Source organism: Mycteria americana, chromosome 8 (assembly GCF_035582795.1).
Source record: "Mycteria americana isolate JAX WOST 10 ecotype Jacksonville Zoo and Gardens chromosome 8, USCA_MyAme_1.0, whole genome shotgun sequence".
Taxonomy (NCBI): Eukaryota; Metazoa; Chordata; class Aves; order Ciconiiformes; family Ciconiidae; genus Mycteria; species Mycteria americana.
Genome location: NC_134372.1, coordinates 29,207,355 through 29,235,296, shown reverse-complemented (window position 1 = coordinate 29,235,296; position 27,942 = coordinate 29,207,355). Strand labels below are relative to the sequence as shown.

General features: G+C 40.0%; 1 protein-coding gene across 3 annotated transcripts; it reads right to left on the bottom strand.

Annotated features, from left to right (window-relative positions):
• Positions 1-17: 17 nt before the first annotated feature.
• On the bottom strand, positions 18-27,840 carry MBTPS1 (membrane bound transcription factor peptidase, site 1). 3 transcript variants are annotated; one of them, XM_075510529.1, is made up of 23 exons: positions 27,770-27,840; positions 25,222-25,714; positions 23,760-24,017; positions 23,134-23,337; positions 22,655-22,765; positions 21,253-21,362; positions 20,746-20,862; positions 19,713-19,780; positions 18,967-19,069; positions 18,050-18,201; positions 16,889-17,050; positions 16,166-16,310; positions 14,876-15,064; positions 14,102-14,274; positions 12,980-13,095; positions 10,588-10,744; positions 9,589-9,713; positions 8,493-8,570; positions 5,908-6,048; positions 3,344-3,475; positions 2,698-2,824; positions 1,878-2,008; positions 18-838 (listed from the first exon to the last, which is right to left on the bottom strand). In XM_075510529.1, exons 2-23 carry the CDS (start codon positions 25,406-25,408, stop codon positions 642-644), a joined length of 3,183 nt encoding a protein of 1,060 aa, XP_075366644.1. In that variant the 5' UTR covers positions 25,409-25,714; positions 27,770-27,840; the 3' UTR covers positions 18-641. The 3 variants fall into 3 exon arrangements, with proteins under 3 accessions (XP_075366644.1, XP_075366645.1, XP_075366646.1); XM_075510530.1 differs by lacking the exon at positions 27,770-27,840 and adding an exon at positions 27,060-27,291; XM_075510531.1 differs by lacking the exon at positions 3,344-3,475.
• Positions 27,841-27,942: the final 102 nt, after the last annotated feature.

Below are 27,942 nucleotides of genomic sequence, written 5' to 3'. Positions count from 1 at the left end.
ACATTGTTTTAGCTTCATATAGATAACATATTTATTGAAAATCTGCTTCACCATCAATGGTGAAATCATGACCAAAAATTACAAAACATCATAGTAGTTGGCTTTATAAAAATAAACTGCAGGAGTATGTCTCACCAATTTGTACTGGTCTCTCTCGCCCCCTCCCTCCTTTAATGGTGTATGTTATACTCTTCAGCACAATACCGTTCTAGAAAATTGCATTCCGTCCAAAAAATATGCACTTGTTTTTCCTTAGCAGAGGTCCTTAAAGTGACTTTTCCCCCCGCCCTCCCCAACAATAAATATAGAAAATAGCCTCTAAACAAATAAATTTTAGTTTGGTCAGCTTAAAAATAAGGTCCATTTTCCCCCTCTTGGGATATGTAGTGACTAAGCAGCCATTTAAACAGTATTCAAGTCTTTGGTGGCTTCGGCTGCTTAAAGCTGCACAGTTTTATGTACAGACGATCCACTGAGGTCCTTTTTTTTTTCCTCTCTCCAGAAACCAAAGACTATGAGATGATGTCAGGTGCAAATTACTAGTACGATCAGTGCCGCATTTGCTGCACCTTCACTGGGAGCAATTGATCGCCCAGGAAAGCAACCAGTAAAAGGAGGTCATCTTTGGCAAGTGAGAGCTTTCACACAGAAGGCGTCTTTGGTGGATGAACCTGTTGCATAAGCTGTGGTCGTTTCACTCGTGGTTTCCGTCTCTTTGGCCTGCTCTTCGCTTTGTTGATCTGCACCACAAAGAATGCCAGAACCACCATGGCACCCAGAAAAGCAAAGACTGGAATAGTCTGTCCTACGTCCTGGTTGTACCGGCCTGGCATTATACCTAGAAAGGCAAAGAGGTTTGGAAGTGACTATGACCGCATGAGCTATGATGTCTTTGCAGTGTTAACGCTATCTACCAAAACAATCTGACAGTAATTCTTGTTCAAAGAAGAAACAGCTATTAATCAGATTACATTTTCTGACAGGAAGATTAACAACTGCAGACCGATTAGTGAAAATAAGACAGGATGCTAACATTACAGAAAAGCACCAGCACTTCCACCTTGACCTATCTGGGCACATGAAAGTCTAACCCAGATTTCCCCTGCAACAACAATCTTCTGTTCTGCATTAGGAGATGCAAATGCTTGACCATAATTTTACCACTAAGTAATTTCTATAAATCACACCAAATCCTGGTGCCACGAGGAAACTAATTTTGTGCTTGCTCCAAAGACTGTGCAGGCACACAGTGAGGATGAGCTATAGAACCAGACCCTTCCTTTTTACAGGCATTTTTTGGCCTAGCAGCTCAGCCTGGGAAAAGAGCATGTGTGAGGCTTTCAAAGTACTTCCAGCTGGGCCTCCAGTGCCAAGCTTGTACTGAAGACTGAATTAGGCTGAATGCTGTTTCAAGTGCTACACTAACATCATTTGTTAGTGTAACACCTTGCCCAAAGCACCATTCTGACAAACTCTTCTGGACTCACCTTCTGCATCTGTGCACTCACACAAGGAGTTTTAACTAGCAGGAGGTATCTAGCCACAGCTCCCAGGGACAGGGACTGCTGCTGACACCTGTTAGTCTGAACAGCACCAAACAAACCTCAACTACCCAAAAAGCACCTGCCAAAATCTTCCTCCCAGTATATCACACATGCTTTCTTCTGAATAAACTATTCATATGCAAAAATATTTCTCTCAGGTTTCATCAGTCAGCCTTTTACAACACAGCCATGCTATTATTTGCATGTTCTTCACAACTGAAAATGAACATGTGGCTTCTCTTCTGGCTGCACAGTGCTTGGCTTTTTTTTTTTTTTAAAAGCTTATACAAAAAGCAAAGAAAAACAGCAACTTTCAAACTTTTCAGTATTTACCTCCAGGAATATCCCATGCTCCACTTTCTCCAGGGGACAATGGCCTCACTTGGGGTCGGTTCTGTCGAAAACTGGGCAGAGCCACTTTATCAAGGTCAATTGACAGTAACTTCTGATGTTTCCAAAGGTTGCTAGAAGAAATTTAAAGAAAGAGGTGTCTGCCCACTTACTTCAGTAATGCAAGGAATTTTGTAGAAATATATAGAGAAAGTGACAGTTGGAAAGTACAAATAACTCCCTAGTTTTGACCCAAATGATAATCTGATCCACTCTTTAGGTTCTGCAGTTTGCAGGCCTCCAAAGTTAAATTCAGACACCACAGGGACACACTTAGATAAGCAACTATTTACTAACAACTCTCTTGCACACAGACTACCAAAAGTTACCATTAGCAGCTCAGTAGACAAGTATGATGCATCTATACGCTGATGCATTTGCCTCCAAGTGACTGACAAACAATACACCAGAAGGCAGATTTAGGCAAGCTGTCCAAGAAGCTGCTTCAGAAAACTATTTCAAAGGCATGCTCTGACGATGGATTTAAGCAAGACCATTCACTCTAAGTTGGGATCACTCAATCACAACAGTGAATTGACTTATGAAGCTATTTTTAAAACCCCCCAGTTTCACAGTGTAGCAATAAGGTGAGTCAGAATTATTCACTGACAAGGCATTAATCATTATTTCCTCTTTGCAATCTGGTATTTCTCTAGGAAAGGCATTCCAGCTGTCCCTTTCAAAAGCAGATGGAACAAATAATTTTTCAGCTGAACTCAAAAGTGAGACTTCTTGTATAACTATAAGAAAGATGTATACTAACCTGGGGGCAGTTTCATTCAAAGGCTGTGGTTTGGCCCAGGACAGGTGAGGACAAGCAGGAAGGGACCGGGGTTTAGGGTCTCCCAAGTGAGCCTCGAGCACCTTCGAGTATCGATGCAAATGGTTACCTGCAACTCACAGCAGAGACAGACTGGGTTACCAAAAGACTGGTAGAGGATAAGAGTTACCAACATTTGCCTCTGGCTAAACAGAGCTGCTGTAAAACCAGGAGCTCTTTACAGTAATGATGACTTGCAGCTAAATCTCGGTTAGAATTAACAAAAGGGTACCTTACAAAACAGTAAGACCGTGCACCTACAATGGTAGGTAATCCAAGTTTTGCTGGCAGCACGTGAGACAAGACTGAATGCTTTATACACGCTCCGTAGCTAGAATGCTCCATAATAGAACTAGGTATCTGAAAATTCCTACTCTATGAACAGAACATTTTCTTTAGTCAAATCACAACTATATCATGGCAAATCCCTACAGTAAGTGCTCTCTTCTAGTAAAACAAGAGAACACTGTAAAGCTCACACCAAACTAATCTTACTGGCATATAACTCAAGGGGTCTGCCTGGGTCTTCCTAAATTCCACCCTGACACTCCCTCAGTTGTGGGCTCTGCTTGGTAGTTAAGGCTCTCACCTTCCATCCGCTCAGGAAGAGAGTAACCAGCTCCCGACGGCGGTCGCTGTCGGTTTTCGGAATGGCTGAGACTTGGCGGTGTCACCCCGTAAGAAGTGTACTGCAGGAGGGAATCCAGGAGCCAAAAACAATCTGTGGATTTCATAGCCCCAAGCCCCCAAACAAAATATGCATTATGCCACATTTCATATGGCTTATCTTTCTGTTAAGAAGGATATAATAACATCTAGAAGTACAATCAGTTTTTCTGGCTCTTGTTATTCTCCTTTTGAAGTCCTAGGCCCATTCAGAAAGATGCAACTTTCAATCCCTCCTCCCCAACACACTAAAATAATCTTAATCTTTCCAGTCTTAAAATATCATCTTCTCTTGTGTACCAAATCAGGCTCTTTTGGTGAGTAGGACATAAAACAACAGGTCTCAAATATGGGAATTCCAGGTTGGGCAAGGCCATCCAAGTCCCTGCAAAAATGATGAGGTTTTTCGGTGTGGAAACACAGGAAGCTCGGAGCTTCTGATATAATTTCTACGAGAGAAACAAAGAACCAACTATTTTTTGAAAGGACAAAATAAATACCTTGCAAAGAAAAGTAAAAACAAGGTAGTGTTTTCAGTGGAAAGTTATGACTCATTTGCTTTCCCAAGCTTAAAAAAATGAACTAACAAAGGAAGGGAAAAGGTTCTGGCTACATCCCAGCTAAAGGAAAAGCAGTACCTACAGCAGCTGTGGTACAGACCAGGCTGGGAACCAATGCCACAATATACTTGATCATGGTTCTCCTTTGCACTTCAATAGCATATGAGCCCTTATTTTGATTCTCTCCCGAATTACTACTGCCTTAATCCAGAGCTACCCCTAACGAACAAGCAGTCCAGCTAGTTAACGTCACAAAACTTTCATTTGCAGAAGTAGGACAATGCCTTATCAGCTATTTCCACCACACAGCTAACGACTTTTCTCAGAACTTCTCCCTCCAGGAACAGTTGGCTGGGAATGGGAATTAATCTTCATAATCCTGGTGTCCCTTAAACCCTCACCTTTGATTTTTAAAGAGGTCAACCAGATTTTAAGGATTTATATTCACAAATGTTAGGAATTTACCTCAGTTAAAGCCACCGATGTCTCTGCAGGAGACATAGCTCCTGGTTCACAACTTAAAAGCTAATTTTAAAGGATTTATTTAGAGCCTTCCACTTTTTCTTGCTTCACAGGTCACACTGAATTTAACAGCGTTAGGGAGGTCACAAAGCATCGTTTTCTATCACCTAATTTAAAGCTATGTATATTCTTTTACACTACATGCTTTCAATAACCTACAGCAAGCACATAAGGCACTGATATGCTGGTGTTACGGCAACTCACTGGAAGCCACCCAAAGACAGATAAAGAGAAACCGGAGAACTTCCAAAGAAAAAGAAAATGTGTGGGAAAGCAAGAAATAAGCTAAAGACGGAGAGCTCCCTTAGGCAGTGAGTTCATTTAAACTTAAATAAGTTAGGCAAGGGATGGATTAAATAACCAAATATTTTAAAATGCCAGTGACAAAAGCTTAAAAAATTACAAATGTACTTTTCATCACAAAAGGAAAATTCAGCTTGAACATTGCATTCAGTGGGAATGCAGACAAAGACCTCACATACTGAATTATCTTTGGCCTCTTGAGCCACAGATCTACCAGCCTGCACTTCACATGGTCAGGAGAAACACAATCAATCTCTTAAAAATTTTAAAGGTCAGATCAGACAGAGTGCTAGAAAAAGGTTTTATAAGGACCAACCACAGTGTGTAGGTAGAGAGAATGGCTTCTCTGGGAGTCACAGAAACTGCACACACACACAACTCACACACTTGTTACCTAGAGTTGCAAACAAATGCTTTGAAAGCCCAAACAGAAATACCTACTTTCTTACATATTTACAACAGCTGGTTTGTGTTAAAGTAGAATAAGGGGAAAATAGTAATGCGCAACTGAAATGTTGAATATTACCATAAATCCTCACAGGAAACATTGCAAAGGGAACAAGGCAAACATCGCAAAGGGAACAAGGCACACTGATGAGCAAACTCAAAAGATAAAATCCATTGCACTACATAAACATTCTGAAAATGCAACTGGGGAAAACATAAAGGCATCCCCCAATGGCCTCTTCATAACTTCAAATGAAGCATGTGTTAACCATTAGTGCTTTCTGGAAACAAAAACACCCCAAAGAAGCAAAAAAACCCAAGAACCAAGACCCACCCCCTCCCCCCATGCAAAAAACCCACCCCAAAACCAGCCCCCATAGCTTGTGGAATGGAAAAACAGGCAAGAGGCCTTGGGTGGGGCTGGGGGGAAAATGCTCCCATCTACCAGAGGGCTATTTAATGTGGGGCGTTCTTTTGTTGTAACTGCACCTTGCAGTGTTTTCAGTAGAGCTCTGCAGAATTGAGATTAATCCCCAATTAGGAATATTTAGAGGTTCCCTAGAAAACAGCTACTTCTGATGGGAGCTGTAAAAACCTCATAGGACAATTGTCAGCTTAAGACAATAACTATTCCTGCATGTCAAAGCTTACACACCTTTTTGTCTATGGCTGTCATCCAAGCAATTAGAGTCACCGTACAAAACAATTCTGCCACCGCCTTCGGAAGTAACTTGGTAAAGTCCCAAAATAGGGACATTTTCAATTACAGCAGTCTCCTGTTTTAAAACTTCAAGACCTAAAGCAAAGCACAAATAAATTTCATAGCCTGCAAAGCATCAACATCAATTTACCTTACATCAACACAGCCTACATTGCAAACTTACAAATGCAGCTATGCCACTCTTCATGTCACAGATTTATGCAAAATATATTCAAAAACCCCATGATGTTATGATTAAAATGAAACTGCTCCAACACCCTGATTGTGAAGGTTCCTACTGATATTAATGTATTTCTTTCTTTGGTGGAGAAGCAGAAAAAGACCTCACAACCTGGGTTATCTTCAACATGCTCAAATGAAAAATCCTAATATTTTCAGCAACAGGTATAAAATCAAAATGTTCTGCCTTACAAATGGCATAATGTTGTTTTAATCCTGCAGAATTCTACAGGACACAATAACTTAAGAATCAGCCATCACAGTGCACACTGCTCTTCGCCAATTTACTTTGCTGCCATGCCTATCTATTCCTACAAGAAAATCTACTATGGAACTAACAAAAGAGAATAGAGACATTCCATGAAATACAACATCTGTGTCTCTGTGAGCAGCAGCTGTAAGACAAAGGCTTTGATTGAACGCGTTTAAAGCAGCAGTTCAGGGGAAGCTCATTTTAAAGACTGCTGGGCTTGCATCTCTCTGCAACTCTGCAGTTACTAGTTACCCTTGCATTTCGTCTGTTCAGCTTTCAATTCAGGAACAAAGAAAAGTATTGTTTAGTAAGGATACCTAAGCCAAAAAAAAAAAAAAAGGAAGAAAAGAAAAAAAACTAATGTAAGTTTTCCTACCTCCCCCCGGCCCTGCTTTAACCTTTGACAAATTTTACTCCCTCCTCACCCCAGCTGCTCTTTGAACTGGCAGGCAGAGCCAGTTTTCAGTACGTCCACCCCTGCCATGGTTCAGAGATCTGCTTCTCAGCCTTTTCTGAAACACTTGTACCAATACTGTAAAGAGTAATTTTTAAAGGAGTATCATTTAAAGGCCTGCCTCCAAAAGCCCTGCAAGTATCTGAATAACAAACTGGCAACCTAAAAGACATGTTTGCAAGATATTTACAATTATAACTGAGATAACAGATGAACAGAAAAGATGAAAAAAGCACAGGAACCTTCCAAGTATGAATGGGTACGTGCAGCAAAACCCAGAGGACGCCTGGCTATAAACCTGCCATTTGTATCTTACAAATCCATCCAATCATTTTATCTCCTGTGAACTGAAAGCTCTAATAAACAGCAGGGGGGAAAATACCCCAATTCATGAAGGAACTAAACTGAAGTGTAGAAAGCTGGTTTTAGGTAAAAGATTTCCCACCTCTAACACACATATCCAAAAAACAAAATAAGACAAATTTCAAATGCTAAGTATTTAGTCTCCTTTACTTGAGACACTGCCTTTAGATAACAGCAGCAAAACACAGAGCTCTTTTGCTTCGTGAACTGCAATGAAAAGGATTCAACAAAAAAAGCAGGTCTAGCAGACTACTTGTCAAATTGAAATTCTGCCTCTCTCTCTCACATAAGGAAATACCTAAGTCATCAGCATACAGCATTCCAGGGATATCGACTTTCCTCCAAAAGGCTCACACAGATGAGCTCCTTACTGTTTCAGAAAATTTCTCCACTAGGTAATCATGTCTACTGTACATAAGTCAAAAATACAATGAACTTGCTGATCTTCTCTGGCAGCTCCTGAGTTATATCAGAAGCTATGCATGTGCTTCTGCTCACACAGTCAAACCCTCTATACCCATATACACATACCTGACCTGCAACATGCTAACAGTTCCAGTCATTTAGTCCTACACAGCACTTCCTAAAGGCTCATAAAAAACATGATTTTCTTTGAAATGGCTTGCTGCCATTACAGTTCTGAATTACCACCTCACAAATGAAAAGATATGATAAAACTAAAGAGAATGGATATGCAGAGAGAATAGATCACTCACGTCTGAGAGCACAGGCTTCCTGTGTGCCTAAAATTTTCCTTTACAAGAGTCTAGCAGGTGACATTTTGTCTACCAAAATTTTTCTTACCTATATCCTTAGATCACCACAGCTACCAGAACACTCACACCAAATTTGGCAATGATTAGGGGATATATTTCAGTAGCACTTGAAATTTGCGAGAAACACAGACAAGTAACACAATTACAACACAATCCCCTCCCCTCCAAAGATGTATGACACATACATAGAGAGGTGTTTACATACAGCAAACACAATAAAAGACTGCATATATACACTTGGATATTGCTGTACTATATAAAAATTGTATACAGAGTCACATTGCAGCTGCCTGTTAGGCATCCAACTACATGTTCTAGGCAAAATGAAAAAATACCTACCCTGTCAGTGTGTTTTTAAATTCATTGTTTTTACACCTTTAGACTTTGTAACTTCACTTGTGCACCGACTCCAAAGTTCTACTTAACACACAAAAAAAGACAAGGAAGCGCATACCTTGATCCTTAAAAGTCTGTGCAATGACAATGCCATCTTCTGGAAACTTTGCAATACTGCATCCTGATGCATAATTCACTGAAAGATCAGAAAATGTCAGTTTAGACTAAAAATGACACTCTCTTCCTTCCCACCATATTTCAGTGAGCTGTTAAAACAAGCACAGAAGAAAACATTCCGAGGAATATTGCTCTAAATTTGCATGTTTTGACCAATATGTGTATTCACAGAGAAGGCATTTCTAAGCACAGCTTTCCCAGGTTCACCTTTACGTACTGCTTTCAAACCTTTCCATTTAGGAGACTGACATTATCTTTTTTAAACTGAAAAGCTTAATCAAATGCCATGAGAAATGTAGTATTTCATGCTAACAGTCATTATTTGCACTACAGAGAACCGATCTCCTTCAATCAACGCTGGTGAGTGTACAGAGGCCTCAGCGTTGGTGCCTTCTCTTTTCACATACACATTCCAAATGAACCGGTCAGAAGACAGGTTTGGAAACAATGCTTGAAAACATCAAGTGACTTGGTCAGATAAAAAGAAAGACTGGCTAGACCTAGAAAGTCTGAAAACAGTAAGGTCACAGACCTGTAGCACAACAACAAAGTTTGAACTTGAAACCAATCAATCATATTCATTTCAGGGGGAACAATTAAAAAGATTACAAGAACAGGAATTTACAAAACATCTCAGGATGTTGTGATGCATGTCCAAATTGGTGTATTCCAAGGAAAAAGTCCCCATTGATTTTCTTCCTCCAAATTTTCAAATTTCCACATAATTGCAAAATTAAAACCAAAGGTTTCATCTTAGCAACTAATATTTATAGTCCAAACAAATACAGACACCCCCCAACAATACTCTTGCACGTATCGCATCTGGAATGCAAGCCTAAACTGAGGACATTCATTATCTGGGCTGAATATTTTTCAGATACAGTCTACGAAGGAAGTAATCATTTAAGCATGCTTATGAGACTCTTTTCATTGAATTTGAGTGGTTCCCTTGACCCTCACTCAGTATCACTCTTACAGAAAACTCTTTTCCAAACAACACACTGTAGCCTGCGTAGGAAAGGGACTCCAGTACTCACTTTCATGATTTGCCATGGTAAAATCGCCTTCGTACAGCCCGTCGCTAAAGGCCATATTCCAGACAGAAAGCAGATCATTGAGAGCTGGTATATTAGCACCTCCAGTATCAGGCATCCACCACTGCCTGTAAAAATTACAGCATAACACAGTTTATTAGTACACAGAATATACTCCTAGAGTTTGTATAATGAAAAGTCAGGTATCTTCCCACATGCAGACTTTTTCAAAGTCACTTAAATAATGAACTACATCTCAAAGCCTTATTTAACTCCAGCGGCATGCGAGCAGCTGTCTCTCTGACACCAATGTTTTTGAGCAAAAGTTAGGTAATACTAATGTAAAATTCTCAGTGCATTCCAGTTCCGTGGAAGACTTCAATTTGCTAGAAAGAAATTCAGTCTTACGCTCTTTGTTTGGCTAAGATGAGGCAAAAACAATGGTCATGTCATTCTCCTTTTTCTAATGAAGCAAAATGCTACTTGCTCACAAACTGCAGAACAGATCTTTCTAACTTAACAGTAACACAAAACAGGCTGACTACTACAGTAATTACAAGAGTTTTTCTCACCACTGGTGATATTACCATATCTTCCCTTTACACGATACACTGGAACAATTTCAATAATGGGTGTGCAAGCTGGCAATTCTGTTTGCAACCCACATTTTCTTTCTGTTCTGCTCCCCAAAAGTGAAAATATATCCATTTTTCTTTCTTGGTCAGTCTCTCATTTCTTACTTCTTTTCATTGTAAATGTTTTTCTGGGCTTTAAAAGAAGATTACATTACCAAGGGGGCTTTTGCAATCATGATAAAATAGGTAGCTATTCTCCTTAAGCTGCAGCTTAACATCAATTTTGCTCTTCAGGTAGTCCCTTCTTACAGGTAGCATGCAAGCACTAAAGTATAGCCTATCGCATTTTGGATTTTTAGGGTAATATGTGCATAAAATGTCAATTCTATGGCATTTTATTTCCCAAAGAACTGATACATATCAGTACCTTGTGTTTTCATCATAAAACTTGACTTTTCTCATCACGGATGTGTTGTACCAGTCACTAAACACTATAAGGGAAAGTCCATTATCAACATCCCTCCTCAGCTTGGTGATCTCTTCAGGAAAATACTCTTCCTCACTGTCCACCATCAGTAAAGTCCCTGTGTGTAAAAGCAAAAACAAGAGTTCACCGGGCTGTTCACTGTAATGTTATCGCTATTCATGCAACCCATGCAAAAATCAACACAACTGCACACTTTGCACAATATGTGGTCCATGTGCCCTGCTCTGGCAGCTCACCTAAAGAAGTCACATTTAAGGATGGGAAATATAAGACAATTTAGTTTACAAATGTATCCAAAAATTGGTTTGGCAGCATAGTATGCTTTTTAAGGGTGTTACAACTCATGCTTGTATGGTCTTATGAACTGAATGCCTGCGTATGTCAGGTGTGTATTTTGCAGTTTGGTCTCACTCAAATGCTCCATAAAACAAGCCAAACTGTGGCAGAAGAGGACAATCAGGAAATTCACCAGTGATCCAAACTAAAGTACTAATGTAGATGCACCCTAGTAAGAAGGTTTCTGACTGCTCCAATTTTACAAAGGTACTCTGCTCACTACTGCAGATTTGCAGCCAGGTAGACAATTATTCTGAAACTTGGTTTGATTCAGACCTTGAAAACTACAGCTGCTTTTTAGTAGACCTGACTAACGTGCCATTGCCATTTTCGTATAACCCTCTCCCACTCCTGTGAACAAGCAAGCACAACCTTGTCTGTATCACTGAAAAACACAACCAAAACTATACTTCTATTTCCTGAAAGGATGTTTATGCTTTTAGATTGCTCCTAAATAACAAACCATTTCGCTTCTTCAGTTTCTGACTGCCCAGAGAGATGGTGGAACTTCCATCCTCAGAGACAATGCAATTTTTGACAGCATGATACCCTGAGCAACCTGATCAACCACAGACACTGGTCCCATGTCTTATGGTCCCTTGCAACCAGGCCAATTCTACAAGTCCGGGCAGTTTGCGTTCGGAAAGCCTTCTGATAAAGATCCTGTAGCAACCACGTTAATGACTTGGACGGTGGGACAGAGTGCACCCTCACCAAGTTTGCAGACAATACAAACTAGGGAAAAGTGGTAGATGGACCACAGATCACTGCATTTTCCACTCCTCAATTCTTCCCGTTGAGGAAATTCTGGAAGCCCAAAAAGCTAGTAATCAAATGAGATACAGTGTAAGACTGGGCTCATACCATCACCAACATGGCTGCTGCACAGGTAACACCTGAAAGCTGTTGGAGTAACCACAGGAGGACTACTAGAAGAGATGAAAAAATCAAGTGTATCAAATCCTCTTCTCTACTTATTGCAACATACAGTAAGCATTCTAAACTTCTTCTTTGGCCTACTGCATAGGAGAAAACTGGTTCAGGCTTTCCACCCATTTCTCCAACAAAATGATAGTGAACCAGAGGAGAGAGAAGTCCCCTAATAGCTGCTCCCTACCAGCTACAAAACCAGTGGTCTCAGAAGAGAAACTTTTTTGTCACCTTTTTAAGGGCTACCATTTCTGTATCCAGTTGCACATCCACTGAACTCAAAAAGGAATGGTGCAATATTTACTGAAGAATCAAGATAAACAAAAGATTACTACTGACAACATTTCCAGAACTAGAAAATTGCCAGGAGAATGCTCCCTCACTTTACAGTCCACTGAAGAACAGCGCAGCCCAAAAGAGATGAGGGTCTGGTTGGAGCATGCCATGGTTAAATAGAGGGGCATACTGGGGCAGAAAAGAGCATGGACAGCTTCATTTGTCCCCTGTCTGGCAAATCTATCAAATCTCCTTCCTGATGAACACAGAAGAAACAAGCCACATACTGCTTTGCTATCGCATACGGTCGAATGGAATACTTTCCCCACTCTTTTATCTATCCACAAAGATCAGTGTTTTAAAATGCCACTGCTGAGGGAAAAAACAAAAACCAAAACAGAACGGACACTTTTTATTTTAGTCTGCTATTCACATCATGCTTCATTTTGACTGTGCCAAAATCTTTTCGCAAATACAGTTCTGCCTTTGTGGGATGTAATACAGAGGGGCTTTTAACCCACTCAGAGGTGGGCTTTCCCTCTCATTTTTTCATGATAAGGATAGAAAACTTGCACTAATTCTACTAGACTCCCAAGCAAGCTTCTGCAGCAACACTTTACATAACTATGTATCAGCATATAAATAATAAATACACCCACTGTTATAATATTTTTCTACTACCATGAGAATTTTTCTTTGCGCCCCCACAACAGCTTTCGTCTTCCAAAAACCAGGCCATTTTAGAAAGTAGTGAACAGCGTGGAAAACAAGGCAATTAACTCATGCTTACCATACTGACTTGCATCAAAACACGTAAAAGGGGAACCAAGAACCTCAACAAAGTACCCCATGCTCCTTAGGTGCTGGTACATGTCCCTGAAGTTTGTGTGGATATGGTCACCATTCCTTAGGAAAAGAGAAAAGTGTTGAAGACATTTAAATCTGGCATGCAGAAATCTGATTAAAAACCTCTAATTATAGATTACTTCCTAGTTTCCTTTCTAAAAGGTCCATTTTTTCCAAATGATAACCTGTAGTTTTCCATGCACCATCTCCTCTTTGCAAAATTCTCCACAAATGACACTGGTTCCGAGTGCTACAGAGAAGAGTTAGTTATACAGTCAAAGCTAGAGATAGAGCATGTCCCTTACAAAGCACAATTCTACACATTTGCATCACACCACAGAGAAACACTGCTGCATTAAAACCAGATGCTCTTCACAGGACTTCCTCCTCACAAAAGAACCAGTAACAGCAGTTTTTATTACTAACTGGAAGAAGCACCCAGGGCCACCTGTAAATAATTGCTGAAACTCAGCAGAGAGTTCCTGTCCATTTCCCACACCTGCATGCTCCAAGTAGCTTTCCAAAAGCCTATGTCTTGGTCACTGATGCAATTAATTCTCACTTATACATTGTTGCATGATTTTTATTATGGGTGGTTTCCCTCTCTACCTATGAAAGACAACCGGTCAGCTGAGCCTCACCCTGCTTCAAAAACAAGTCTCCCTCAACAGACAAGAGGTTTCTTCTTTAGGATTCAGTCTTTCAAATTTCTTATGTTTTTTTGATAAGCAAATGCTGAAGTGCCTAATAAAGTGCCCCCCTTAACTTCCTGGGAGAAGTTAGGGCAGAAAATAAAAATGCTACACTTTGAAAGCCAAACAAAAATCTCAGTGTATTAAATGTGCATTTTAAAAGCTTTTCATTTCATGTGAATAAAACCATAGAGCACGAAAAAAAATCCTGCACCAAAGCATGCAGAGTCCAAGTGCTTTTCATGGATTTCTTAGAAAAGATAATCCCATGCCACACTGAAAAAGGCCAGAGCTCTCTGGCATTCAGTAAAGTTATCCTGTATCATTAACACACAATCAAGAAATACTGATTTAATAGAACCTGAGATAAATACCAATCTAACGGATCATTCTTCATCCTCAAATTATCCCTGGGGAAGTATCCTGGTGGATAACGGAGATTATGATATTGATCCCAAAGGACTCGCTTACTACGAGGTGGAGTAGGAATAATCTTCACTTTTATTGGAAGCTTCACGGTTGAAGTCTGCTCTGCACCATTCTTAGACTGAAGGATAGAACAAACTACAGTGAAATCCTTTTTCCCCACAGGAACATTGACTCATTAACTGTGGATTGTAAAAGACCAAAAAAACGGAGGTATCAAATCCACTTTTAGTCGCCAGTACCAGCTCTGGAGACAAAGAGATTACTTTTGCCTTAAATCACCATAGTATTCTTTCTGCACTCAACAGTTCATATTTATGCTCAGGAACGTAAAATACTTAAAATATGTTACAACTGTGATTTGGTTCAATCATTCAAAACCTTAAAAACTTCTCAGGAACAATTAAGCATGGTTCTAGAAGAAATATATTTAAGTAATCTCTTTTTCAAAACACATTACTTAGAATTAACAATAAACAAATGAAATTATGAGGTCAGTCTCAAAGAGAGGTTTTCTGAGTCTAAAGTATACCCAATTCACAGGTTAATCCTGCTCTCAACTATAAAGATCATTACTTGTACTCTTCAATTTCCTGACCCCAATCTAACTTATGCTTCTAATGACGGGACCAGAGCAACCCCTTAAAAAGAAGGTATTTGTATTATCGGGAAGCAGTTTCAATAATTATTAACACAGAAAAACCAAAATGCACAGAACTTACTTCATTTTCTGCAGGGGATGATACTGTGATCATAACATGACCTTGAGCGATGCCTTCCCAAGATGCTGCTTTCTTTGCTACAGAGATGGAAATTGCTAAGTATCCAGACCAAGGCCACAACACAGGGGAATAGGAGAAAGCCACTTCGATATTATCCCCGTTTTGGGGGAGATAGGGTTGCCAGTCTGGCTGTGAAATGAATAATACAGAACATTGGTAAAACAGTATCTGCAGTCACTAATTTTTGCACACATAGCCCTCTTCCTCTGCACAAAGAAATAACAAATCTTAGCTTTTCTGAAGATTATGTCAAATTTAAAAACGTCCAAAAAGCCCAAAAGGTTGGTGGTGTGTCAGTGAATCAACCTAATCGTGACAGCCTTAATGATCTGACTATAGGCTTTTCAGAGGCAGGACTCCCTACGAAGCTATCTGAATAGCATGCTGCCTAACTGCACCTGTTTTAATGTTTTGGGGTCCTGTGCAAAAATTTATTGGCAAGAACACAAAATTTCCTTTCAGTAATAAAGAGAGCTATTGCTATAACAGACGCAGGCAAATTACATCAGCTGTGTCTGAGTACTACCATAAGCTAATGATGTTGGATAAGAGTTCAACACCCTTTAATGCAAGCTTAAATCTAAAACAGACCTCAGGATTCACACTAAAATGTTGAAATTAAGCTTATTTACATTGGCTAGAGTTTTGGGATAGGTGCCATATTTAACTTGTATCAATTCCCAAAATGTTCTACATTTAAACTTACTTAAAGCTTAATTAAAAAAAAAAACCAAATAATTAAAAACCTCCTCAGTTAACCAACATGCTCAACATCACTGGTGTAGAAGAACAGGTTTTGCAGCAGACCTTGGTACGTCAATACATTCAGGTCATTTTGACCCATGGAAGAGGCATGATTTATAATGTCAGGATCCTTTGCTGAGATTGCTTATGCTCCAGACCAAAAAAAACAAAGATGAGGAAAGTCTGTCCAGAAGATTTTAAATGCTATCAGAGAATACAAAGAAATCTCTAAGTACCTGTCCATCCAAACCGGTTTTACAAAGATAAAATGCTACACGCCCCTGAAACCAATGCATTGCTTGAAAACTTGTAGACAGCTCATGCTGACAAATCTTACTAATCCAGGTACATCCTTTAAAATCAAACGTTTTGTATTTCTTGCTCTCAGCAGTAAGAAATCTGATTTGTTCTATGAAATTCATAGTCTTTTCTGGGCAGCTTTTAGCAACATTAATAGTCAGGACTTAGAACAACATTAAGTCTTACCTTGTCTACAATTCTCCCAGTGACTCCCATACCATTAAGAATAGTAACATTAACAATGGTTGGCATCCCTCCATAATATATGGGCTGAGAGCAATAGGGCCACATGTAGGGACATTCCGTCAAGTCAATATAGCTTGGACTCAAACTACAGCAGTATGGAGGAGGTAAAATTTTAAAAAAATAAATCAATAAACAGAAGAAGAACATGCCACTATACAAAACTATGAAAAAGTTACATATAAAACATGACAGGCATAGTTACTCTATCAAGCTCTCACCTCGCTTCCCAAATCTGCCCTAAAATGTTCTTCCTTCCCCCTCTAATTTTTTTTATATTTTAAGTTTTGTGGAAAGATTTTCACAAAAGAAAAGAAACTTTTCAGCACAGTGAGAATGTTCTTATTCTGGAAAGTTAAAGTTTAAGTACTTTTCCACTGTGTTCTAGGTTACATTATTCATAACATCTGAGGCTAGAAGAGAAAGTAAATTTAGCTCTCATAAACACTTCATCTCCTGCACTGCTATAACTTAGGCAGAAAATACACTGACTTCTCGTCTTCTCTTGTCAAAATTCATGCTTCAGGATTACAAAAGATTTGTGCAAGTTCTCTTCGTTGCATAAGCACAGATTGCTCAACTGAGTTACACATGCATCACCTGCTCTCTTAAAAGAAATACAGCAGATTGTAGTGTATCATTGATTAATTAAGGATTAAAATTAACCTGGCCTGTGGTTTATAGCTGTTGAGAATCTGATAAGCTCTCAGAAGATCCAACTTGCCATGTCCTTGTTCAAACATGTTGACTCCAGGAAGTCTACGCGCTGACGCAATAAGTGCCTGCTTCATACTTGCTGGATTCACCAGTTCACGCTTCTGAACTGTGCTGAAATAGGAAACAATTGATCACATTAGCTAGAAACTGGAATAAAGGCCACCTAGTCCTGTTTACCATTCCACCTTAACAGTCATTTGATTTAAAGAAAATGTAATCAAAAATCAGGTTGCTGTGAGTAACATCTACAGTTCATATTTGTCTATTATTACTTGATTTCTCAATGGAACACCTGAAGAAGAGTGACAAGTTTCTGACACATTTCTCCTAAAACTTTTTATATTACATGAATTTTTCTCCTTACAATGTGCTCCATGACCAGCAGTCATTACAATCAGGGCAGTATTTTTATATGCTAAATAAAATATTCTGAAAATCAAAGCCTCTGTAACTGGAAACTTGCTGGTATCTTTCGCAACATGACTCTTCTAGGGGGGGGAAATATCTTTTTTGTTCAAAGAAAAACACACCATTTTGTGGAGGAAATACAAGGATGACTTTGAATTTTTGGTATAAGTGTTTTTCAAATAAAGGTTCGTCTCATCCTTATGTAGTAGCAATGACAAACATGAAGTACAGACTTGCAACGACTCCTACTACCTTCCTTTCAAGTTCTTCAGTGTGCAACAGATGACTTACGCAACCGGATAATAGCCATAAAACCTTAAATCCTATAAAATTTACAAGTACTTAGATAATTATCTGCTACAGGTGCCTACTTTGAGCAGCTGCTCTTCTACAACACAACTGACAGAAGCTCAGCAATTCAAAATGACTAAAAAATGTTACAAAATTACTTCAAAGTACTGTTCTCCCTAGTTATATTTTCAAAGATGTAACTATTATTCAAAACAGTTCTCAGATTTTTCCCAGGAAATTTAGAGCTAGTCAGACAAGGTAATGTCTCAGGCAGAAGAACCCTGATTTTATCCTCTGATTTTGTTTTCCTAGATCTAAACACAATTTAGTTTTATTTGGTGGGTTCCTTTAAGGGCCTTTTATGACCCTCCTGCATCAGTATCTTTTTAGAAATTCTTATTTAAGACTTACCTTACCAGCAAAGTGACAGCACCTGCCACCACAGGAGATGCAACGCTTGTCCCAGAGAGAGAGCGGCATCCACCTTTCATACCAGAACCTCTCACTCCAGAGCCATAAGTAACAATATCAGGCTTCACTCTACCGTAACCTCCAGGCAGCTCCTGTGAAAGAAAATGGATGGATTATTGCCCTAATACATAATAAACACTGGTTGCTTCATTTGGGCACTTAAACTAACTGCAGGTCATTCCGAAGTAAAATTATCAACTAAATTAGCTGAGGTTCAGCATCACAGAACAGCAAGTAACACCTAAAGAAGGACTCAAGCTGTTTATGACAAGTCCTCAGTGTTTCAACGTCAACATTACTGCCAATTACTCTAATATCTATGCTAAGCATGAAACCACTGTCAAGATAAACACACTGCTACCTGGCTAATGAATGAGATGCAGCACAAACCGAAACATGTAATAGTCCCCTTAATCAAGATCATAATGCAATCTCATCTGAAATCATGTGTGCAGTACCCATCACTTCAGTTCAACAGGCAACAAGTGCAATGTTACATGTAGCACCTGGAAATCCTAGGATTTTTAAACTAAAGGAAGGACAAGAGCAGGCCTTCATTTTTGCAGATTTAACCACACAAGCAAGTCCTCACCATAAATCAAAAGGTACTCTCCTTTTACAAATACATCAAGAATGTCAATAGTGGTCAAGATTAATGATGAGAAACCCTGCAAAGAACATTAAGCTCCTTGCTTAAAGACTTACAATCTTTAACTGTTCTGATCTTTGATGAAATCTTTTATCACTGGTTACTCCACACATACCATCTGCACAGGATTACCCCTTCAAAAAAGGCTCCCTTTCCAAGGCCCTTATTTTGGCTGCAAATGTGGCTGGCCATAGTCAAAGTATCTTACCCAAGTGGTCATTCCCCTAGATGAAAAGCGAGCTATATTATCTTCAAAGTCAATGCCACCTACTCCAATCACATCCATCTGGTCAGCAGGGTTATTGAGAGTCCTAGAACAAGTTGGGAGACAGGGAGACCAAAAAAAAAAAAAAAAAAAAAAGATCCAAACCAAAAACCAAGACACTGTCATAAGTTTACCCTGATAACAGACATGCTGCCATCAGATTTTTGTCGGACACTCTTTTTAACCTCCACCAAAACAAATTTAGGTCCTACCTGACACAGTTATACTTTACAAGCTAGAGAAACTTTTCAGGCAGTTAGTAACTCAGTAACTAATTCAGTAACTACCAAACCATGTATCTTGAAGACAAAACAAAATCTATTTTTAGGCATTTATTTTACAAATATATCACAAGTCATTCTGGCTTGATCCCTGCTATATTCCTTAAGCCCAAGATCAGTACCCAAAGATGTCTGCTCACACTAACAGGGAAATGTCAGCTGGAGGTACTGCCATTCTTCTTTTACTGACCTTCCACTATTTCAATGAAAAATATTTAGCTAAGTACTTCACAAATTGCTGTACTACTACAGAAAGTGATAAAGACAGAGGAAAGAGGGTTTGACTTGAGTCACCTTCTATAAACAGGTTGCAGAAAAAAGAAGGAAAGAAAACTTCCTGACCAAGCACAACTAATTCCAAAAACATATAATGTATTTGCTTTTCTTTGAAGTGGTCATTGAACTTACCCATACAAAGGCCCGTCATTGCCAATAGCAGAAACCATGATGACATTGTTAGCTGTCAGTTCCCATACCTACAAAAAATAATGTTTACAATAAAGCTCTGCCACCAAAAAAGAGACTTTTCTAACAAATGTACACTCCATGGGGCCTGACATAAGCGAACAATTAGTCCAACCTGTCTTTCTTACTGAGACTTATAAAATACATCTCAATGATATATTCAGTATTAAACTCCAAACTTAAAGATTACGTGACCAATAACGCAGCCTTGACAGCAACGTTGCTGATAGTGCACTCCAGATGCCGAAGTCAAGTTATTCTAAATCCTCTCAAGTAATACTCTGGGGAGAGTAGTGAAGTCATTGTCAAACTAAATTTCAATGCAGGTTATCATAGGAAAAAGAAAGGAAGAATTTCTATGCCTCAAATCCCTTAATTACCCTTTACAAAGAAAGATTTTATCCTTTTTTAAAACGTAAATTAATTCACTTAGTGCTTTTGAAGGACAGATCAACAATTCAGGGAACCATGACATTTACAAAGACAAAAACCTAATTCCATCTTATCCTGAAACAAATAGCTCAATTAACTACCTGTACTTTTTACCTATTTGTTCTTAAACAATTTGCTGCTAAATTCACACTATCCATATTTTAACCATGAAGTACATTAACCATGCAGAGATTTAAAAAAAAGCAAGGGTGGATTTCAGTTAAGCTTCTTCTATTAAGGGTCCACTTAGTTGCCTGCCTGGGAGTCGCACTTCCTAGCAGTACATACAGCATTTTGTAAAAGGGTATGCTTCCACAGCTCTGTGAATATCTGGGTTGTGTTTGGTTCTTTTAAATCCATTCGTTAAATATAATCCTAAAAGCCTGTACGCTGTACAAAATTTCTCTCATGCAAATGAAACTCCACCAGTAACTGTCAGCAGCACCAGAACCTGTCAGCAGCTGTGGCAAACAAGTAGCTCTGCAAGTCCAGCATTCGTGTGAGGGATATAAACACCATGACCGCTTTATTTCCTTATACTAACCTTGTCAACAAACGGATGATCCATGAAGTCTGGCCCACCAATACTTAGATTCAACACATCTATCTTCTTTAAAATTGCATAATTAAAGGCATCCAGAAACCAAGACGTATATGAGACCTATGTAAGAAAGAGGGGGAGAAAAGCTATCATTGGAAAATCCAGTGATTCCATGATAATACAGACTTCAGACACAGAGGAGAAACACCACCAAAATAAAGCACAAAAGTGACAGTGGTCTCCTAGTACCTCTAGTGCTCAGTACATTTGAGTGATACAGATCAACACTATACAGATCAGACTTCCACACATTATTTCTGAAAAATATACCAAATTCGGAAACTGTAAGACATCTTGTAGTAAGTCTCTTTTAAACAGAAAGATGTATCCTTCTCACTTACCAAAGAAACTATGTCAACATTTACAAGTACTTGCAATATTCCCAAAGGAAAGGATTATTACAGCATTAATCTGGAAAGGCAGAAATTGAAACACATGTAAAATAGCTACCTGGTTATTGGTGAACACTCTAAAAATGTGCAGTTCTGCATTTGGAGCAAATCCCTGGCATTCTCTCATGCTGGCTATCACTCCTGCTACAAAAGTCCCATGGCCTAAACCTATCACAGGGAGATGGAAACAAAATAAGGTGTTAGAAGGCAAACCATTGCATTGTCAAGGATTTGTACTGTTCAACAGCGCCTACACCAAAAATCACATCAATCTAACAGACTTTACAACAAACTGCAAACACTGGGTTCAGTCCTAGTCTTCTTGAATCATATTTTGCTGCTGGGTTCAGTGGGGCCAGAATTTCCAGCACTGTGTAGCCAGACAACCAGCTGATGAAACTCTGAGTGATACACTCTCCAGTCTACCCATTCCTGATTGCTACCAATGAAATCAAGAGCCACATAAAGCAATCATCAGAGAAAACAGTTATTTTGGAACAATGCAAGTCACAAGGCCAACATATTTTTACATAAACTTCTTAGGATTTTTATCCTGACTCTGCAATAACCATATTTTGTTAAGGATGAAAAATGAGACAAGAAAACACATTTTTTCCACTCCTCAAAAAATAATTGAGCTTTTGCTTTATGGGACCGCCTGCGTTATATTTCTGTACTCTGAATATGCTTGTCCAGCAACCATCTGGGCACAGAACTAATAAAAAGTACTACCAAAAGCAGGTGCCGCAATGCAAAGAAATACTACATATGATACAGGTGCACACAAGACTGAGCAAGATATGCATATACCTTGAACTCTAAAGGGATTAAATTGCCAACTGACTCACTGACCCAGATCGTATGAAGTTGTTAATCTGTAAAAGCTTACGGTCAGGGCAAGTTAGGGTTGACATATGAAAAAGGAACACAAACATACTGCGGAAAACAAAAACTTCTTTGGAATGTTGATGTGCATAAGCCAGCACAGTGTTTGTTGTGAAAACTATACAGATTAGAAAAAGCTTACAGGAAGCTGCCAAAACTGATTAGTTTAGGATTGCACAGTTAAGAAGGAAAATGCTCTCTCATAAGTATGGAAATATGTATGCACAGTGAAATAGCAGAATACGTAAAAAGGAACAGGAAAGAAACAGCTTTGTGGGTTTGCTCTCACCTCCACCTGCTTTGACAATGTACTTATGCCTGCATAATGTCTTCTTGCCCTGACATTTTTCAAAAACTATGATGAAACGCCACATACAATTCAAAGGAGACTTATGCAACACCCTCCTGGAACCTTAATACTCTTTGCAGAAAGTGGTCAGGACACTGCAAAATTAAGCTTAAAATCACAAGATATACAGTTTCAACAGATGTTAGCACCGCAACAGCAGTTTTACAATGGAAAACAGAACACACCAGTGCCAGGAATAGTTGGACAATTGTGCGCAATAACTCACCATCATCCAAGGTTCTCTCGTTAGTCCAGTTTGTTCTCTCCTTTACATTTTTGAAATGTGGATGTTTCTCACTCAGACCAGTGTCAAACACCGCTACTCTTACACCAGCACCTATAATAGAAAAGCATGGCTTTTTCTGATTCAGCTTCATAGCAAATCTATTCTATCAAGTCAAAGAAGACTTTTACATTCAATGTAGCATGCAATTTACAAGCCCAGTAAGTTACAGATCTTAAAGAAAACATATTCCAATTCAGAAATTCAACCACAGATCATAATGAATTTCTCTTAAGTACAGTACACGCATACACAGAAGAGCACTCCATAAGTATACAATGCATCTCAAAACAAAGTATTTCTCAATCTTTCCAGAAATGCCACCCAATGAGAGATTAACACAGAGGAGCCAATTAGCCTTTCCTTACAGTTCACTTGTTTTTTCAAAGGTACTTGTTCTAAGCCAACACACAAAAGCATACCTGTGTAACCCATCTGCCAGAGGACGTCTGCCTGCAAGGTCTGAGCAACTTGGCGTGGGATAGCTCTCAGCAAACGCCTGCTTGAGTGTCGACCTGTTGCATGCCAGAAGCCAGAACCTAAAGAAAGACTTGCTCTTCTCAAGGGACGAGACGACTGCCATTTTTGAGTCCATCTGGTTTCATTGCAGTGCAACATTGGATCAGCTACGCAGAATGAGGATGAAGAAAAGAAAATACAGTATGAGGAAAACCACGAAAGATTAGCTTTTTACGCAACTATACACATCATATTGTTACAACAAAAATTTTAGACAAATATCCATTTTCTCTGATCAAAATCAGTAAAAACTTCTGGTTTATCTACTACGGATATAGTGGTGCATAGTCTCTAGTAACTGACTGCTGAAAAAGAAATGTTTCTACGTTGTAGTTGGAATAATTGCCACGCTTTAGCAAAGGTATGACAAGACCCTGCTAATCTTCCAGGCAAAATAATAGACTTCTGTAAATTAAATAAAAACTGCAGGGCACTTTTCATTTGTGTAATGCTAAGCTGATGGTCTGAAATAAGGCTGAGAAGACTTTTCCAAAGCAGATCTCATGCAATCATACAGAAAATTACTTACACTCCGAATATTTGAGTGATCGGAAGACCTTCCGCTGAGGTGTTACACGCTTGATGTTTGGATGATCTTCCAGTGTCAGTACTCCATCTCTCTGCTTCTCATTGATCTGAATAACTTCAAAATCACTAGGATAGTCACTGGCTGGGTTGTTGCGAGGTACGATCCTCCAGTTCTCAATATCACTACTTTTTAGTGCACTTGAAATAAATTTACTTCTAGCTTTAGCTGTGAAGTATCCATTAAAAGCCACAATATACTCTGGAACAAGAGCACAACTTATCAGAACTGACGTTTAAGCAGCTTACTCATGCATTCACATCACAAAGGTCCAAATATTTATTTTTTTCTTTATCCAGAATAAATAATAACAATTTGAGGCCCTTTTCTGTTCCTCTTAGAAATCTGCAATTTATTTCTGTACTACATAATGCTTTTTTTTTTTTCATCACAAAACCTGCAAAATATGATAAAAACTTTTGAAAGGAAGGTAGAATTGTAAATATCGTGGAAAGGTGAAACGATGGGGGGGAGCAAGGGAGAGGTTAATGTCACATAATGTAACTTAATGTTACATCCAGCAGTACAAACAACTGCTTGATAGGCCAATTCAAGATGCTTCTTGACATGTATGACTTAAAGACATCTAACCTCTATATGGTATTGAGTTTTAGCGCAAATTACTGACACCAAGTACGACACGCACAGAGAACGAAGCTGGTCCCAACAGTCCAGTCCTTGATCTGGATTAGTGATTTGTGAGTGGACCTCAGCCCCAGCACACACCACCACATTCACCACAGTAAGTCTTTGGCTAACTACGCACAGAAGTGTTGCTACAGACATCCTGCCTGTAAGCACCCAGGCATGCACACAACTTCACTGCGGCAACATTACGGGTACCTGAGGCAGTAAGTGGACACAGGGTCAAAGCGTCCTACTGCTATCCTTTGCCATCTCAGCAGTGATATCTGCCTCACTTTGCGTTTCATCTGCTCCCTTCACAATTATCTTTGCAATTTTTCCACACATGTATTATCACTTCCAAACTTTTTCTTGAACAAACTCACAGAGATTTCTTGCCTTTCTCACCACTTCAAGGCCCACTTGTGGTTACATTTCATAGAAGAGCCTCAACCATACCACTGGCCGAGCCAAAACAAACAGCTACTAAACGCACCAAAGTGACCAGACTTGCACACCTGAGCCTTCACACTCCATTTTCAAACATAGTCTTTATTTCCCCCTCTCTTCCTTCTCTTGTTCTTTGAATCTTGTCTCCAGTTAAACCAAGAACCTTTGAAAAAAATCTGTTTCTCTTTCTTAATATCGAGAATTTAGCAGATTATATGCTTCTACAGAAACTCTCTCAATGTTACAATTGCACAAACACCACAAATCAGTAACATACACTTGAATTTCACAGGGATTTTTTTTTTTTTTTTACTGCTTAACTCTCTATTACCATGCTCCACGACTGTCGAAGTGAATTCCACTTTCAAAGTAAGGCGAGAACATCCAGGACATATGTGAGCCTCATGAGAGGAATTCCCTAGTCTGGTACCGAAGTGTTTTTTGCCGCAGAGTAAAACAACAACCAGAACAAACCAGATGTTTGCAAACTTCATGGTCATAGAAGAAAATGGTTTCATTCAAAAAATTTCATATATTCAATTCACAATTTTCTTCTTTATAAACTAGTTCATTTTTGTTTCAGTAAATGTTGCTTTCACTGTGCTGATCAACTGGATATTCTTAAAGCTGTGTCCAAAATAAGTAGAGATTTCATGGTCTTTTGAGGTAAAGCCTTATAAACAGGTTCATTTCTTTCTACGCTTCTTCTCCATTTTGTATCAAAGGATTCGGTCACTCAGGATGTGGTAGCTGAGTCCTGTACTCCATTTCTGATAGCAAAGTTAACTCCCTAGAAGAATTAGCAAAGCTGATTGCAAGCCAACCTGTAAGGCAGAGCAATATAGAAAATAATTATTCACATTTGTGCAAATGTATAGCCTGAAAATCACAAGAAGATAGACACCTTTGGCAGTTAGTATTAGAAATAATATGGAAAAAGTTGTTCATATGTTTCATTTAGTAATTTTTCACGAATGCTTAAGTCTCTTCCTTGCTCGCCCAGAACGCACGTGGAACACTCAGGCATTAACCTGACAATAGAACAGGCAACAGTAACAACCAAACTCTTTCTGTAAGGGGAGCGAAGAGAACAAAACAACATGCCAGGCCCACAGCAAGGAAAAAGTAAAGCGCAAAATAAAATATTAACATGATAAAAAGTGTCTGCAGACACGTAAACAGGCATGGTGGCTTTTTTCCAGTCAGAAACATGGCAAATAGAAATTCTGCTATGGTACATCATTTTACACAAGGAGAATCAAATTCAAACTCTATTCTAAGGGCTGGTAAGGACAAGAGATACTACAGGAAGCAAACTTTCAGTCCCTGTGCTTGTAAGAGAAAAGTCAGCATGAAAAAAGTCTTTCAAATTTTCTTGAGGTGGAACGTGAGTTACCACAACATGGGCACCTGACAAAATAAGGGCTGGGATTACAGATGTAATAATGTGAAGTTAAAGGAAAGCATTGAAAGTGTTTTTCACGTGGAGGGGAAGCTTCTTCCCTTCAAGAAAAATTGCAATGCTAGTATTTTTTTTAAATTCCGAACATTTAAGCAGCAATTGATAGACAAAAAGCCATTACGAGATGAGTGAAGAGAAACATTTTTGTCTGGTCTGTCACACCACGTGGAGAAGCAGAGCAGAACTATACATTGCTGCAGTGACCAGGATTTAAAAGCAGGACAGTTATTAGGGGATTCACACTATTTGGGAGAATGATGGGCTGACCTTATAGCACAACACCAGAATGAATCGAGTCTGCAAGTGACAGCTGTTACTTCATTTTTATTTACCTTTATTTAGCATTCTCAAGTATTTCCTTATAACAGGGATAGAATTCCCCTCTATTTCTAACTGACTGACAACACCATGACAGACTGTGAACAGCTTGTGATTACATAGTTTCCTCTTCATCCCTAAACTAGACACAGTCACAGTACATTGACTGCTGATCTTGGCTAAGCTGTGCCTACCTTATCACTTTGTTGGCTTATAACTCCTATAGCAATAAAATAAAAAAATCAACTACACAAATAAGCAAAATAAACATTCTTATGGCTGATAACAGATTGTATGTAAGCATGATGCTGAAATATGATAGAAACTAAGACCAAAGGAACAACACACTCACAACTTTATTCTGTTTAATTAATTAATTAATCCCTTACCATGTGGAGCTAGACAGGAACCTAAACTTGCCAACTTGTCCATCCCCTAGAACAGCTACGCTTGGAGTTACTCCCTGTTTTTCTCTGAAGTGAGGGTACCCCAGACCGAGCGATGGGAAATCCCTAGAGATCGCCGGCTGAGAGAGGCTCAGAGGGCATCGGCCGGGAGGCTGCGGGCAGCCTCCCTCCGCGGCTTCGGGCCACCGGGCAGCGGAGGAGCCATGCCGTTCAGGGAGCCCGTGCCACGGAAGGGGCCGCTGCTCCCGCCCACCGCGCCACAGCCAGCAAACGAGTAAACGCATCTATTCTGTGCCCGTTACCGCCGGTCGTTAGCGCCGCCCCGGCGAGAGCAGCCGTGCGCCGTGCGGGGCAGCGCCGGCGCTCCCAACCCGCCCCCCGGCCGGGAGAGGCTGAGGGGGAGTGACAGCCGGCCGGAGAGCGGGGAAGACTCCGCGCTGCAGCTGTCCGGAGTACGGCTGGCGGACGAGGCAGCTCCAGAGACAAGAGGGAGCCAGCACCGGGAACGGCGACGGGGTGCTGCAGGCCCGGGTGCTGCCCGCCCCGCTCCGCGCCCCCCAAAGCTTGACGACACAGCGGTCCCCCCAGCCCGCGCACAGAAGCGGCGCGGCGGAAGCGGAAGCAGCAGCAGCAGCGCCAGCGCCGCCGCCGCCCCACTCTCCCCTCCCGCTCCCCCCGCCCGCCGCGCTCACCGTGCCGCCGCTGCCGCCGGGCCTGCCGCCGCCATTTTGTGCACTGTTTACCACAGCACTCTCGCGAGAGCCCCATAGAGGCCTGCGGTGAGGGCACATGCGCACGGAGCGGAGGTGATGTACTGCAGTGCGCATGCGCGCGTCGTCGCTACGGCAGCGGGCCTGAGCGCGAG

Coding starts and splice junctions, on each gene's coding strand:
- MBTPS1 (XM_075510529.1), bottom strand. CDS start 25,408: ATGAAACCATTTTCTTCTATGACCATGAAGTTTGCAAACATCTGGTTT. Junction 3,476..5,907: donor TGACAGCCATAGACAAAAAG/GTGTGTAAGCTT, acceptor TGAAATCCACAG/ATTGTTTTTGGCTCCTGGAT. Junction 2,825..3,343: donor TCTTCCTGAGCGGATGGAAG/GTGAGAGCCTTA, acceptor TGTGAGTTGCAG/GTAACCATTTGCATCGATAC.